This window comes from Peromyscus leucopus, chromosome 3, assembly GCF_004664715.2.
Source record: "Peromyscus leucopus breed LL Stock chromosome 3, UCI_PerLeu_2.1, whole genome shotgun sequence".
Lineage (NCBI taxonomy): Eukaryota > Metazoa > Chordata > Mammalia > Rodentia > Cricetidae > Peromyscus > Peromyscus leucopus.
In genome coordinates, this window is record NC_051065.1 from 17,842,423 (window position 1) to 17,858,289 (window position 15,867).

General features: G+C 42.2%; 1 protein-coding gene across 1 annotated transcript in view; it reads right to left on the reverse strand.

Annotated features, from left to right (window-relative positions):
• Nucleotides 1-421: 421 nt before the first annotated feature.
• Umad1 (UBAP1-MVB12-associated (UMA) domain containing 1) overlaps nucleotides 422-15,867 on the reverse strand; it is a 170,158-nt gene continuing 154,712 nt past the window's right edge. Inside the window, exon 4 of the mRNA XM_028869854.2 lies at nucleotides 422-1,275. Coding sequence (XP_028725687.1) covers nucleotides 1,018-1,275 — 258 coding nt within the window. The 3' untranslated portion in view covers nucleotides 422-1,017. The remainder of the gene's footprint in view (nucleotides 1,276-15,867) is intronic.

Here is a 15,867-nt window from a genome sequence, read left to right on the forward strand (position 1 = left end):
TTTCCCAAATCTCATTGTAGTACATTGACCAATGACGGTCCTGCTTAGTTTTATTTAGAATAAATAATGGATATTCAAGAAGTACAAGTCATACTTGGGTGTCTGCCTGCACTCTAATCGGAAAGTAGTTAAACTGAGTGTTTAATAGTAAAACACTGCCATCTGAACCGTGGCCAACAGATCTCTAAATAGGTCTTATCAACAATGAGATGTATCATCACGAGATGTTTTCATTAGGAGGCAGAGGAGGCAGAAAGGAAATGCGGATCTCATAAACTGGGAACATATGTGGTAAGGAGGGCAAGCCCACTGAGGCACAAGTGGAGAAAGCTCTCTGAAAACTGGTCCAAGATACCCAGAGGGGACGAGATGGGAACAAGGAGGGCACACAGCCACCCTTCAGGAGGGTGGAGAGGCCCCACAGCTCTAGGCAAACCACAGTGTCCCCTTTACGGCATTCTTGAATCAGCAACGAGTGGCTGGTGTTCATGAGAATCTTCAAATTTCCCTATCGGTTTGTCTAAATGGACATTGGAAAAACTATGTTAGCTGGAAGCTGTCTTTTGAGTTCATTCCCAAACATTGTGGGATTTGTTAAGGGAGTGACATGCTGACCTCCTCTGCACCCCGGAAACACCTTCACACTCGCTCTCGGCTCTGACTGTGGAGTCCTGGTAACTAGGGGACAGGCATGTTTCTCTTTCTGTTGTGTCTTCAGAGACATCAAAACCACCCTGGGTAATCTCAACAGATTACTGTCCATCAGAGAGGGAAACACAGGTGGTCTGAAGTCTTACATTTTTCCAAAGTGAGTTCCCTTTGTTAAAATGTTGATTTCAACTTTACATAAATTCACTTTATTCTGAAGAAATAAAACCATGAACACGATGTTATTTTATTCATTTTATGCTTGCCTTAAGGCCTTCAAGGGTAATGACAAGGAAAATCAAACAGGTTCAATAAAATAGGCAGACTATCTTTCTTTTAAAGCTCTTAAGGTACGCTTAGACACAAAGACTATGAATCACAGAGCACTGAATTTTCAAGAGTGAAATCATACCAGAATCGAGACAAGTTGTCGCTGACATCGTACGAGAGTAAGTGGTCAGGAAGGTCACCGATGGTGCCCTGCACTGCCAGCACGTGTGGAGCCAAGGTGAAGGGCACGTCACTCAGGAGCTCAGCTGTTTGTGAGCTGTTCTCCAGAGTCTGACCTGTCTGATTTCCTGTCTCGGAGTCGGCTACAGTCACACTGGATGTGTCTTCTTTGCCGCTCTAAAAATACATAGACATTTAAAACATTTAGAACATATGAACTGTGAGGTTTGGTAATGGTAAATGTGGTATCAGTACATCAAAAAGCCTGGGGGATGTGTAATATATAAATACTGCCAGACTTGAACACAAGCATTTACCCATTGAGAGATAACTCCATCCAAATCTCTGCAAGATTTAAAATTCCTACAGTCTGCTCTTACTCAGAGTGGCCACCCATAGCTCTCTTCAACAAAAACTCATTCTTTTTATTTCCCTAACCCTGAGATGTCTCCAGAGCCTGTCTCTGCTTCTACAAATCCCACGGATACTTTCAGGGCTCTGCTCCATGCTCAGCTTCCCTGTGAAATGTTTTATCAGAGTTGTCGACTCTGGAACCTATGAGGCCAACTGCCCAAGCTATTACTAGGTGCTCTGATGTGCGTTCTTACTAGTGGCTACTCTATATGCATTTTACCTTTAAGCGGATGCTAGCATCCTCAAGTCAAGTGATCGGTGCCCATGCCTGGCACAATGTACTGCTCTGTGTGATACACACTTGAGGTTTATCTTTAGTGTGTACCATGAGTATGGGCTGGAACCAACATGTTATTGCACAAACTTTCAAATAAATATCGAGTGCCTTGTTCGATTTCTTTTAAATTGGCCTATCTTGTACATACTAGTTTATCAAAAGGCATGTACTAATCAGGATGTTCAGAACAGTGTCCATCATACAGTCAAGCCCAGGGCTATCTAAATACCTGTTAATAGTTGAGTGGACAGGAAACAAGTGTCTGTATATAACAATGAAAATGAATGGCTTGCTACTACAAGCAGCTGAAATGTAATGCAAATAATCTCAGAGAACAAAAACCTTTTTCTTACCCGTCAACCTCATGCAGAATAATTCTCATCTTCAGAGACCTACAAGACCCCTCCTGAAGGGCTTGGACCTGTTATCCCAGCTAGGCTGCCTTGGCCAAGTCTTCTCTAATCCTACTGTAGCCTTGCTCTTGTTATTCACTCCCAGGCTGTTTCAACCGAGCTCGTTGCTTCTGTTCCTCTGTCCAGGAGGCTTTCCTCTCAGATCTGCACTGAGCTAGTCTGTCTTGGACCATCTGTCACCTTCCGAGAGGCCTTTCCTCACCTCTTACTTCAACTGCACCCTGTCCTCTCACCTCTATTCAGTATTCCCTGTCTCCCACTCCTGCTTTTGTCTCTGGCCCTAAGTGTCTTGTCATATGCTTTGTGACTCATGCTAATTATCATCTCTCAGAAGCAAGTTTTCTATCTCATGCTCACTGCTAGATCCCAAATGCCTTCATCAGTACTGAGTGCTCAAAAATGTTTACTGCATGAATAAAAGGAGAGACACAGCTTAGATTCTAATGGTGACAGATGATGACAGATTCCTTGTCTAAGGAGAACAATTTACATAAGAGAAACAGCATTTCTAGCAGACCCTTTATTGAAGAATACAATACATACAGGAAGGGATACACTTATTGTCAATGTAGAAATTACTAAATTCTCACAAACAATGCACATGAATAGCTAACACTGTGATCAAACTACATCACACATAAGATTCTTTTCTAATCACAATCTACTCCTCTCTTAGTCACCATCCTGACTTCTAAAAGTACAGAATGGTTTGATCTGTGTTTGGATTTTCAATGAATGTCACCTTTGCTTTTGGCTTCTTTCAGTCAATATTGTGTGTATATGGTGTATCTATGCTGTTACATATTGAATGAAAACATTTTGAGAAATGTATTGGTGCAGAGGATGTATATTAATTGATGGCTTGGAAGTCTTCTGGTTGTTATTTGACAGTGGGCATTGGGTAGGGGGAAGGGTAGCCAGTAAAGGAAGGAAGAAGATAGCTGGGAACAGAGAGGCTTTGCTGATGAAATAGAGGTGGGGTAGGAACAAGAGTGTAGTCAAGAATAAGTCCAAAGTTCTTGCCCCGACAGTGAGAAGGATGGAGTCAACCAGTTACTGGGACAGAGGGTGGGGTGAGCAGGTTTGGGCAGCAACACTGAAAATTGGTGGTAGAGGCTTGAGATGCCTGAAAGACATCAAGCAGAGCTTTTAGTAGAAATGTATATGATCTTAGTCTACAGCTCTACAGCTGTAAGACCTGCTGGACAAAGTGGAGGAGAAAACCCTTATTTTGGGGGGGGTACTATACTGTAAACAGGCAGAGATGAGTTGGCTTTTGGAATGGTGTATGGTGCCAAGAAAGGATTCTTTTCATGTTTGTTTTCATTAGAAGTTTGGAGAAGTAGTTATAATGAGAAGAAAAAGGCTCTTAAGGAAAACAATTCATGTAAGGTCAGTAGAAAATGAAGTCTTCTCTCCTAAGGTGTCTACAAAGGTCTAGATAAAGGCCCTTAAGAAACACTAGTCTAGGGCCAGGCAGTGGTGGTGCTTGCCTTTAATCCCAGCACTCGGGAGGCAGAGGCAGGTGGATCTCTGTGAGTTCGAAGTCAGCCTGGGCTACAGAGTGAAACTACACAGAGAAACGGTGTCTTGAAAAACAAACAAACAAACAAAAAAACAACAAAACAAAACAACAACAACCCCCCCCACACTAGTCTAGGGAATGACTTGGAATCAACAAAGCTTCCAAACCATGCCTATTAATAGTGGTCTTATAATTTCATGAGAATTATTTCACATAATAATATCACATAATAATTTCAGAACAGTACTGTTCTGCTTTCCCATAAACATAAGCTTATTTAATACATATGACAATTTTATAAAATGGGTATACCACCCCAAAGAGCAATGAAAACCAATATGCTACTCCTGTTATGAGAAAGCTGATTACGAAGATACAGCTATGAGGGGCACGGGTGCTGATTCAGCTCTGACTGGCCGGTCAAGTGCAGGGAGAGTGGTGAAGGACAGCACTCCAGACGTGGAAAGGATTCCCCAGGGGCTGGCTTGTCCGGACAAACTGAAAAGGAAGTAACATTTGTGTGCACCAGAAAGCCTCAAGATTGCGCATGTGCCAGGGCTTAGGTTACCCCAAATCACAATGGTAGAGTAGTCAGGAGCACTAGTTCTAGACCGGACTATAGGGGCAGAAAGCCCAGAACAATAAGCAAACGGTCTTGAGCTATCTGACTTCTCCCTTTCTCTAGCTGGGTTGTCAGGTCGAGAACAGGCCCTTTCTTTTTCTGTTTTGTTTCTTCCTTGTTTCTCAATCTCAATAGCAAATCCTTCCTAGATTAGCTCATTTTATACTCTAGTCAACCTCCCTCCCTCTCTCTCTTCCTCCCTCCCTCCCTTCTTCCTTTCTCTTTCTCTCTACACAGCCCTGGCTGTCCTAGAACTCACTCTGTAGCCCAGGCTGTCCTGGAACTCACAAAGATGCACCTGCCTCTGCCTCCCAAGTGCTAGGATTGAAGGCCTTTGTCACCACACCCGACAAACCTCTTTTTTGCTTGTGCACAGAACATACTGTTTCGTTAATGAAATCATCCCTTTTCAAGAGCATTCTTGACTCACCTCCATTAAGGAAGTCATGTCCTACCCACTAACATTCTCCTCTTCAAACCCAGAACTCTGAAGGCTTAACTCTTTAGCATCAAGTATTTGGTCCCGATTGTGCTTTATTTTTTTCATTAAGAACTTTTTTTTATTCATTTTACGGACCAATCACAGTTTGTGCTTTTACGAACCCTCTTTCATTTCCTTTAAAAATCATTCGTATCTGGCAAAAACAGTTTCCTAGAGGGCAAGAATCTACCAAACCACATCTGGTGCCATAAAGAACTCGGTATATGTGACATCTTGTTCAAGTTGTCCTGATAAAGCAGCCATCAGGGCCTCCGCCTTCCAGGCTGTACAATGAGTGAACAGAGATAAAATGGCGGTGCTGACACAGGGCAACTCTCATGTACTGACATACTTGGTGCCAGGCAGGCTCTACCCAAGCTGCTCCAAGGGCGGCGTTCACTCACCACTCACGGATGTCTCGTAATGGCCCTGCAGGGTGTGTGCTATGTGAAAGGTAAGAGGACGGTGTGACAGAATGTTTAAGGAAGACGTCTCAATACACACAGATTGTCACTGGTGAAATGGAGAATCAAACCAATGGTCTCTTAATAATCTGTCCTATAAACCTACACATTTTCAGATGTGCTCTGCAAAGATACCAGATCAACTGAGCAGTGACAGTTTATGAGATAATAACAGAAAAGGAATAAAAGATTATTTAGCCATAATCACTAAATAGCATACCTTGGCTTAACCTAGAAGGGAAAAAAGGTTCTAACATCTTTTACTGTTAGGAAGAAAGGATGGAGTAAACATCCTGCAGACAGACTGAAAAGAGATGGAAAAGCAACTGTAATTTATGATAAATTTATCCCATGGGAACAAGTCTACCAGCAGTCTGGATAAACCCTGGGAAAAACCACGGACAGTGAAAGACCCTCCCGAGCTGATGACGGCTGAGGCAGATTGGAAGGCATGTGGGAACCCACCACAGAATTCCTTCTGTCTTTGCACAAGTCTGAAAAAAATTCCTAAATCAAAGTTCTCAAAGTTTTATTTAGTTAAAAAATATCACTAACAGTAGTCTACCAAATGCCTCCTAGAACGATCTAAATTTCAGCTGTGCTGGATGGATGGCTCCAGCTTCTATCTCCTAACAGTTGGCTTAGTGCAACATTACAGTCTCCAAGGAGGCTGCCTGCCCTCTTGGCAGCAGGGTGAGTGCCATGATGCAGCTGCTGTTGGCATGCTGAGAGCTGGAAGGAGAGAAATTATAAGGCAAAACAAGAATAAGTCGCAAAGAAAATGTGAGTCAAAATTCAAGGGCCCCATACCAGCTAAACCAGATCACTAAGCCTCTAGCTTGGCAGCTCGTGGAGGTGGAGGTGGGGGTGGGGGCTGAGGGCTGGAACAGGTGCACCAGTTCTCGGCAGAAAGCAACCCTCACTCAGACACGAGTCTTGTGATTTTTTTTTACATTTGCATAATGAAATGGATCTTTACTGGGAAGAATTAGTATGTTAACTACAATGGGGCAGAAGAAAAGAATCAATTAGCCTTTTGGTTAATAGCCAAATTGCAGAAAACGATTTCAAACATGATGTTCATACAGCAGACTCGCTACTTTGTGATTAGTCCTGCTCATGGAAATGGCGCTGGGTCATGGTTCCAGGCTCTAGGTTCCTTCATCCAGCTTTGATACTTCTTTTTGAAGGCAGTATTTCCCCTCATATTATTAAAGATGAGTATACGGTGCGATGCCAGGCTTTGCTTTTAGTCTCATAGAGAAAATGAGTATCTTTATCTATATTGCCAACAACCACATTTACAACAAGCTGTTTTCTTTTGTTTGTGTAAAAACCATTTCTTGGCCATCAGGTAACCTGTTAAGAACTGGCTGGCCAAATTTACTTTGAGTTCCTTCTGATAAAAAGGTTTATAGGCACTATTCCACCTTTTCTACTGCAAAAGGGTCATAAAAATTCATGAAGTTCCATTTGAAGAGTCTTCTAAGAGATTAAGAAAAGAAAAAAAGCACACTCTAAGAATATAGGGCATATGACACTATTCAGTAAAGGCTTAGAGAAAGGCAGAGCAGCAGACAGTTGATGGCATCCTTGTGAACCTCTCTCCCAGGTGTCTGGAAGCAAGGAACTTCAGGTTTGGAACAGACAACGACGACATTTTCCCCAGCACAGAAGTCCAGTCTCTGCCATGGAGTCTCCTGGGAGGCAGCAGCAGGACAAACTCACCGACCCTCATCTCTTTACTCATCCCCAACAAACCGGGAATGCTGGCTAATGCAGACCCACCACATTGAGCACTTTGGAAAGCTGTCTGCCCTTTTTTTCCCCGAAACCCATGCTTCAGAGAGAGATCCAAGAGGGTCCTGGAAGAGCCAATACTGATGCATTGAAATTGAAAAATCAGCCTCAATCAAAGTGGCAACAGAACTCATTGAAAGAATATGAAAGCAGGTTCAAGGCAAAGCAGGTAGCCCAAGCAGGCATAGTTCTAGGAAGCAAGTCACATGGAGAATAGGCACTCTTGAGCTCCTGCCTTCCATGCCTTTAACTGTAATGTCTATAAATAAAAGACATGCTTCTCTGAACAATAGCTTGGACAAGTAACAGTGTCATCTTATCTCCCCTGATAGCCATCCATTCTATTCCGGCTTCAGCTGGTATCTGCTTTCATTACATCAGCTTCTAGCCGGTGGGGTGAGGGACAGGGGCAAATCTGAGTTAGAAGCACCAGGGGACAGAGGTCAGAAGGTGACAAGCTACCGCACAGATAAAGGAGTGTGTTCAAGCTGCTGTTGCCATTGCCTCCTCTTTTCTTTTCTTTCTTTAAGTCAGTTGCTAATAAATGTCTGTCTAGCTACAAAAAGTGCCAGACGACTAATCTTTGCTACCTGCAATTATGGAAGCCCCAGTAATGGCTTTTTTCACTTGGAATAAATATTATAAAAGTAGAGCTTATTTCCTATTTTTCTCACAATTTGTAATGAGGAGAACAGTACCTGATATAATATATAAAAAGTGCTGAGTAAACATTTCACATTTAACTAACCCACGCCCCCTCACCTCCTTGTTTCTCAGGTGCTCTTTCTTGGTACAGAGTTGATTCTTACTCATTGCTTTGGTCTTAGAAATGGAATCCAGAGTCTCATACCTGGCAAGTATGTGCTCTACCACAGAGCTTCACCTCCAGCCCAGACTTGGTTTTAATTGAGGGGTTAGGTGAAATAAATAAGCAAAACTCTAGAACATTTTGCCACAGATACAAATAAATTAAGTGAGAGAGAATAATCCACCATGTTTCCTATGGGGTTTGAGCATCAACTCCCTGAGGCTGGAGACCCTAGTCCAAGGACTTGGTTTCAGGAGCAAACTGAAGATGGGGTTCTTCCTTCAAGAGGGGAGGCTGGAGAGATGGCGTTCTCTCTGTTCTCCCCCCTTTTCTTGGTCTCTGACATTTCAGTCCATAGTCTGGCTCATGACTGTGTTTAATGTTTGTTTTTCTTTCTTTCTTTTTCCTTCCATCTGTTTGTGGTTCCTGCTTGTCCCATCTTCCTTGAAACAGAGGAAGAAGAGAAGAGGAAGAAGGAGAATCTGCCACCCTCAGAACTCCAGCTGAATGTGCATGAGTAGAGAAGGGAAGTAAGCAGGCCGCTGCTCACTTTTGTAATCCGTTCCATGCATTCTTGGAAAAGTGGCCTGTCTGGGGCTGAAAACTCATCTGTATCGGCTAACGTGAGCCGGGGTGCAGCGGACAGGGGAGAGAGCAGCTTTCCAGGGAAGGAGAGAGGCAAGTGCAGGCTGCTCACAGTAGAGTCCTGCTTCGATGCTGCCTCTCAGCACAAAAGGCTGACCCAACCATTTTCTTTTGCTTTTTCAAAGCAGGTTTAAAGTTACTTTATAAAAAGTAATGATGTCTGGCCTGAAGACATCTCACATTTCCCCAGCCGGCCTCCCCGTCCTTCTTTACGGCACGTATGTCACCTTTCTCCTCTTTCCTGGCCCTAGATTACCTTCTCTCTCCTGCGCAGCTGCAGCAGGCTTCTCCTCCTCTCAGGAAACGGGAACTATCAGTGAGGATTACCTCCCTCTGCTGTGCCCAGAAGCGTATCTGGGTTTGCATCTGAACTCTAGTCCAATGCTAACTGCTCACTGACTCTGCACGTCCACCATGTCCCAGCTCTTCCAAGACACAGCTCTGTCCATTGGGAGGCATCTTTGAATTGTTCTTTCCCTTAAGCAAATTAGGCATTTAACGAAATGATCCTCACGCCTATCACTCATTAGAGTGTCACCTACTTTACAACCACGCTCTCTCTACTTTGTTTTATACTGACGCTGGCTGTCAGCCATTCACCCCTAACTCACTGAATTCCCTGCCTTCCACGTCTGCTTCTCCAGCTCTGATTTCACTAATAATCACTGAGGTGTCTGTAAGTGCTAATCGCCTATGACCTGTTCATATACTTAGGGCTACGGCTCCCTTTCTGAGCTTGGAGTTCTTGGCTTCCCTGCTGTTTCTCAGCTTCGCCTTCTGCTTCGCAGCTCCGCCTTTCCGATTTCTGCAGAGACGGTGTTCTCAAGAGTTGCACATCGTCTGCTCTTTGATTCCTCCTAATCTCAGCACACTTTCCCGATGGACTCTATACCAACTGTCCTACTCTCCCACTCTCACAAGCTTGACAGAAACACAGATCCTGGACATGGGTAACACTTGCGTCAGATCCCTGTGAAGCTATTGGCACACACATTTGCACACCTCTTTTGGGCACCTCCTGTTGGAAACTTCCAGGCCATCTTAAACTCAACAGAGCTTATCTCTTTCCTAAACTTAATGCTTTCCTCAAATTTCCTATACTACTGTATACTTTCATAAAACTGTTTTACTGGTGATGTTTACACAGAAATTATGGATAACTTTTTTAAGAGTCTGACTATGTGAACCTAATCAAAGCCTTCCAATAAAAGGCAATCAGTAAATAACTTCAGAGGTTACCTGTCGGGGTGTGTGTGTGTTGTATTTTATTTAAAGAACTTATATTTAGCCAGTTTTCTATGCATAAGTGCCATCTGGGTGGAGGGTGAAGGTCCAAAACTACAGACTGTGCAATCCAGAGTTAAGAGTTTAAGTTAACAGTTCAACTAAGCATGTTATACTGGCTTACATCTGCCAAGCTGATGACAACACGTGGCCATGCTTAGAGAGCCACAGCATCTGATTGCAGCCTAGGGTACAGTCCAGCTCAGCCTTTTATGCAGGAAGTCTCCAAGCTCATTCCGTGCACCCCCCCCCCCCCCCGCCCCGGAGTCTGAAGAATCTGATATCCCTCTTAGTCACCCCAGTTTACTTCACTTCCTATTCATACAGCCTTATGTCTTTTGAATATCTCTTCAAATTCTTCAGTCTGTAATGCAACAGGGTCACATTTTTTTCCAGATAATTTCAAAGGACAATAAGAAAGACGATCTTGCACATCTCTGCATACTGGATATAAATCTCACTCAATGAATGATTTTCATTCTATAAAACAATAAAATACTTCAACCATTTGCATATACAATAAACTAGAAAAATAAATAGATACTTCCTAGTTTTTGATACTTCCTATTTTTAAAGCACAGAAGAAAATAGTTATGTTATACTAGTTTGGATTTATATATTGAATAGATACAATTTGCATTACAAAAGTAAATGTAAAAATTTAAACAATAATTACTTTTGTTCGTTTCATCTGTATATTGACAGGATGAACATCTGAAATTCTTAAGCCAGGCAGAGTAAATATTCTTCAGAATACTGAAATGTTGTGACATATAATAACTAATGTAATCAGTTCATGCCATGTCTATTACTTGAGGACAAAGTTAATCTGCTCTGCTGTTTTCATTGGAGGTTTATGCTGTCACTGTTTCCATTACTATGAAAAACATAAATGTATCATTTTAATTACAAACTGAGAACTGTCATATTTTTAGCCAGAATTCAGATGCAATTATCAGGAGGATGTCATGTTCACCCTGCAGATAAATATAAAACCTGGAAAATAAGTTAACCCTGCATATCTAATCTCAGAAAATAAGTAATTCTTCAACAAACAGGGCAATTAATTAGAAATGAAAAAAAATCCTATTTTCTTTGTGATTTGAATTTGATGTGTAGACAAGTCCACACACTTGGAAACATTATAGCCAGTGAATTGAAACTGTGAGTTTTCTTTTTAAAAAAGCTTTTGCATTTGTTTGTTTGTTGTGTGTGTGTCTGTATCTGTGTGTGATGAGATGAATGAACATGAACGCACGCACGCACGCACGCACGCACGCACGCACGCGCACGCGCCACAGTGTTCCTGGAGGTCATAGGACAGCTGGCGGGAGTCAGTTCTCCTCTTCCGCCACGTGGGCTCCAGGGACCAGACTCAGGTCGTCAGGTTTGGTAGCAAGCGCCGTTCCCCACTGAACCAGCTTGCTGGCCCACACTGCATTTTCACATGTGCACAAAAGTGAAAGCAAATATGTCATAGTCCTCTGCATACAGACATCCCGAGGCAGGCTAATAAATCCCACCTCCGAGCACACGGGTGAGAGTGTTCCTTGCACTTGCTGCACCTCGCCCAGGACTCCACTAGAAAAACAATGTTTGGCAAACTGAAGAGGTGAGCAGAAAGCTGTGTTGTCTGACCTTGGCTCTCATTTTCAAACAGGTTATATTTCAAAATAGAAGATGGGGTTGGAAAAGTAAATACAGCTGTGTTTTCTCCACCCTTGTGTGAGAATGAAGGAGCCATTCAGAATGGAAGGAGCCTGCGTGGCTCCTTGACTGTGCAGTTGGAACCCAAAGGAGCGTGCTATTATTCCACGTCACAGAGGACTCAGCTCAGCATTGCTTTCTCACTGTAGGAAAATATGCACAACATGAAATTCCCCATCTTACCTACCTTTAAGAGTATAAACGAGGGACACAACTCCCTCCACATTCCGCAGTCATCACCACTTTCCCCTGCTGGCACTGCCGTTATCCCACACGAAACTGGCCCCATTAATCCAGCCACTCCTCATTCTCCTTCTCTCTGAGCCCACAGTAATCTTTACTAGACTTTTCCTTTTTAGTTCTATGAACTTGATTATTCTAGGAGTCTTATGTAAATGGTATTACAAGGTAATTCTCCTGTTGTGAGTGGTTTATTATGTTTAGTAAAAAAATTTCAAGATCCATTCACACATGTTGTAAATTATATCAGAGCCTTTCAAGGTTGAGTAATATTCCATAGGGTGCAGATGGTACACTTTGTTTATCATCCAACTGTTGATGGAAATTTGGATGTTTACAAGCTTTTGGATTTTATAGGACAATATTTTTAGGTAAGAGTATAATCAACTAAGTGGAAATCTGGGAAACAATTCTAACAGGGTTATCAGGAGCCAATGGTAGAGGAACCCTGAGTGTGTAAGAATGCAGAGTCAGGGAACAAGAACTTCAGGTGCAAGCATGTCCCTGCTTACACTAAAGTCATTGTATACTTTTCTAAAACATACTTTGCTTGACTTAAAAATCATAATCAAAGTTTTTGTAACTTAATATTTTGAGAATTAAAACCCAAGCCTAAGTGAAACCATTTCAATCTTGTTTGAGGCAGTTCACAATCCCTAACCCTTCTGGCCACAATGGCACTTTGTGCTGGGTTCTTCTGTGTATTGTTATAAGGTACAAGATGTGACTACCTGCTCTTAAGGAAAGTCCACCCAATAAAAACAATGGTGTCAATAATGCTAACAATGGATTGAAAATGGGCCAAATAGGTTCCACAATATGAGAAAAAGTTTAAAGGTCACAGTTTTGTATACTTTAAAACTCACAGTGCTTTACTAGAATAATAATCTTTCTTTAAGTGACTTGGAACTTCTCAAAGAAAAATACACCTTATTATGAGAAAAATGCTTACAGATCAATAACAGTAAACTGCAAATGTATAAACCCATTGTTATCTTTCCAAAGGATTCCCATTGTTTCAGGGAAAGGGAATAGAATCATCAAGAGCTATACCATTATTTGTGGATTTCTAGTCAAACAGCGCTATCTGGACCTGCTGCTGCTAAGCTACAGACAGGGCTTTTGCAAGGCTCCCAACCTTCTTGGTTTCTACTCAGTTCTCTGAAACATTAGCTAGTTGGACCAGATGAGCCAGCAGCAAAGAGCCACAGTCTTAAGAGCATTAGGATCTGAACTTTTCTTGATAGGATCCCCAAGGAAACAACTTTTAATGAATGCAACTGGGAACTGTAGAAGCAATGGCTGAGGAGTGTGCATCTCGAGAACAGAACTCTGCAGTCATGAAAAGAATTTCTCTAATGGAAGCATGCCCAGCTTTACAGTGCTCTTGAATATGTAAGAAACAAACACTTAACTAATGAGAAAAATGACAGGCATCTGCCATCTTTTCAGAAGTTATGACTTAGAAACTACCTCTATAGGATTTAAAGAACTCAAAATGTATTTTCTCAGAGTAAGAAGTACACAATAGATATGAGATTACATAAATGTAATAAACAGATATAGAAAATTTAATTACAGTATTATGACGAGAATAAGAACCATACTAAATATATTTAAATGATAATGAATGTCATTGTTTGAAAATAGCAAATTCATTTTGAAGGATTTGAAATTTGGTGCCAAATCTGAAAGGATGTTAGGGGCTTGTTCTGCATTTCTGACCCCAGTATTCTGGGAGCTGGTATCTCCATTAAAAATGTTCCAGGGAATCTGGAGAGTTAAAATTTCTTGTTTTCTACCCAGTGGGAAGACAAGAAAGTAGAAGTTAGAGAAAGAAAAAGAAGGATGCATAGACATGAAAGTAAGCACATGCTGCTCTTCTAGAGGACCCAAATTCAATTTCAGCATCACACCTGATAGCTCACAATGGCGTGTGCCGGGATCCTCGGGTCTCAGTGGGCACCTGAACTCCTATACTCATATCTAAACACACAACACATAAAAACAATAAAAAGTAAATGCAGACACACACACACACACACAGAGGAGAGAGAGAGAGAGAGAGAGAGAGAGAGAGAGAGAGAGAGAGAGAGAGAGAGAGAGAGGAAGAGAGAGAGGAAGCACGTAGCTTACTGGAGGCTGAAACAACTACTTCTTAGAAGGGAAAGTGTGGACATAACCCACTTGCTGGCTGACAGAGCTAGAAGAAGAAAGTGATAGGGAAGACACTCATACGGTTCTTTCTCATCACGGGTCCCCTTTGTTTCCGTGGTGGCTGGACCAGGCACTAGGGAGGCTGGGAGCTGGATGGCAGGAACAAGCAGCCTGGCACAAGATTCTAGGTCCCAGGTATGTATATGGTATTTGATAACTGAATGACGGCTTTCAAAGGCTTGGTATTTCATCAGTTTGTAGGCAGCCACTTTCAGAACCTTCCTAAGTACAGATTTTCCTCCTGCCTTCAAGAAATAATTGCTACAGTTTCAGCTGCTAAATTGACTTAAAAATGTATACTTATAATTTCTAAAAGTGGTCTTAAATGTACAGAACCACATTTAGAGTCAAATAAAGAATTCTGTTTTCTGTCCTCTGCTCTTTGCAGGTGAGCTGATGACGGGAATTCTCTGAAGACACTAAATAATTTACAGTCTCCTCATGAAGTTGGAAATTCAGCAATTTAGAAAAAGAGCTCTGACACACTATTAAGAAGTAAATTATATTAGCTGTTACTGAATCTAGTTTTGCTAACTTTACCCTGGGTAAGTTGTAAGGCGGGCTCATTTCCAGGATCACAGGCATTAGCTCACACTGAATGGCACTTACTTGCCAGTCACCTTAGATAACGTATCTCATTAAGTTTCCTTTGTGTGGTGGGTACCATTTTAGTGTCTGTTGAAGCAGACAGGGGATGCTGAAGTGCAAAGAAGCAACACCATCAACTGGGGAACCATATGCTTAACCACCATTCTCTGCAGCTCCCCTCATCTGACCTGGGGGAGAAAGCACCGCCTTTTCGAAGGCAGTGCACTTGTTTCTAAAGATCTCACAGTATCTCCTACAGGAGGTTATAAAATACTTGATCTTTCTCTCAAAAGCAAAGAAGGCACATGCAATGTAGAGGAAACCAGGTTTTTTGGGGGGTGGGGTGGGTGTTGTATTATGTATCATTTTATATCCAGCTGGATATGCTAATTCTATGCAGATCTTAGAAACCCTGAAATTACATACTGTTTAGACTATTTTAATCCCTGAAAGCACCGCTGTGATCCCTGAATAATGTATTTTTAAAATAACTGCTTTACCTTCCCCAAATATATTCAGTTAAATTTAAGAACTTAAAGTGACAGCACACTGCTCTTTGTTCAGGAAGAGGATTCTTCCTAACACAAGCCCTTTGTGGTTAATTGTCCAGCGACTGGCGCTGATTTCATTGTACTGCCCACATTTTCTACCCCACAGCACTTGTGGGACAAGGGCAAGAAGGTGCCAGATGGCTAGGACGCGGGCTGCAATCTGTTCGTAGGAAGGGAAAGGTGCTGTCCCTTTAACAGGTTCAAACACAAGCCCTAGGCTCATTTAACACTGATGCTGGCACTTTCTATGCTAAGAGAGGATATCAGAGGCCAGACTTGGGAATGAGAGCATTGCCGGGACTCTAGAGTGGCAGCTTCTGGGAGGACCTTGACGACGGAAGAAGAGGAAGTCCATCCTCACTATAATGCTCAGAGCGGCACACAGCAAAGTGGCGCTTTCACTCCTGAGAAGCGCAGCTGATGGCCCGGAGGACCATGAGTGCATTACATCACTTCCTACGTAACTGCTCTGAACTGAAATCCAAACAGAAATGGGAAGGAGTGATAAAGTTCAAGACAGAAATATCACTGTGATAGCTTCAAAGATATAAACATAGTTGGGATTGTAAAACGACAGAAGCAAAATGAATTTCAAGTTGAAACAACCTTAAAATTCTGAGTGAATAATCACTTATGGGGAAAACCACAGAAAAGATCTTTACTTGTGCAAATGCGTTCTCAGTTGGTGCTGTTCCTTCAATTCCAGTATTCAGAAAGTTCACTCTCTTTCAAA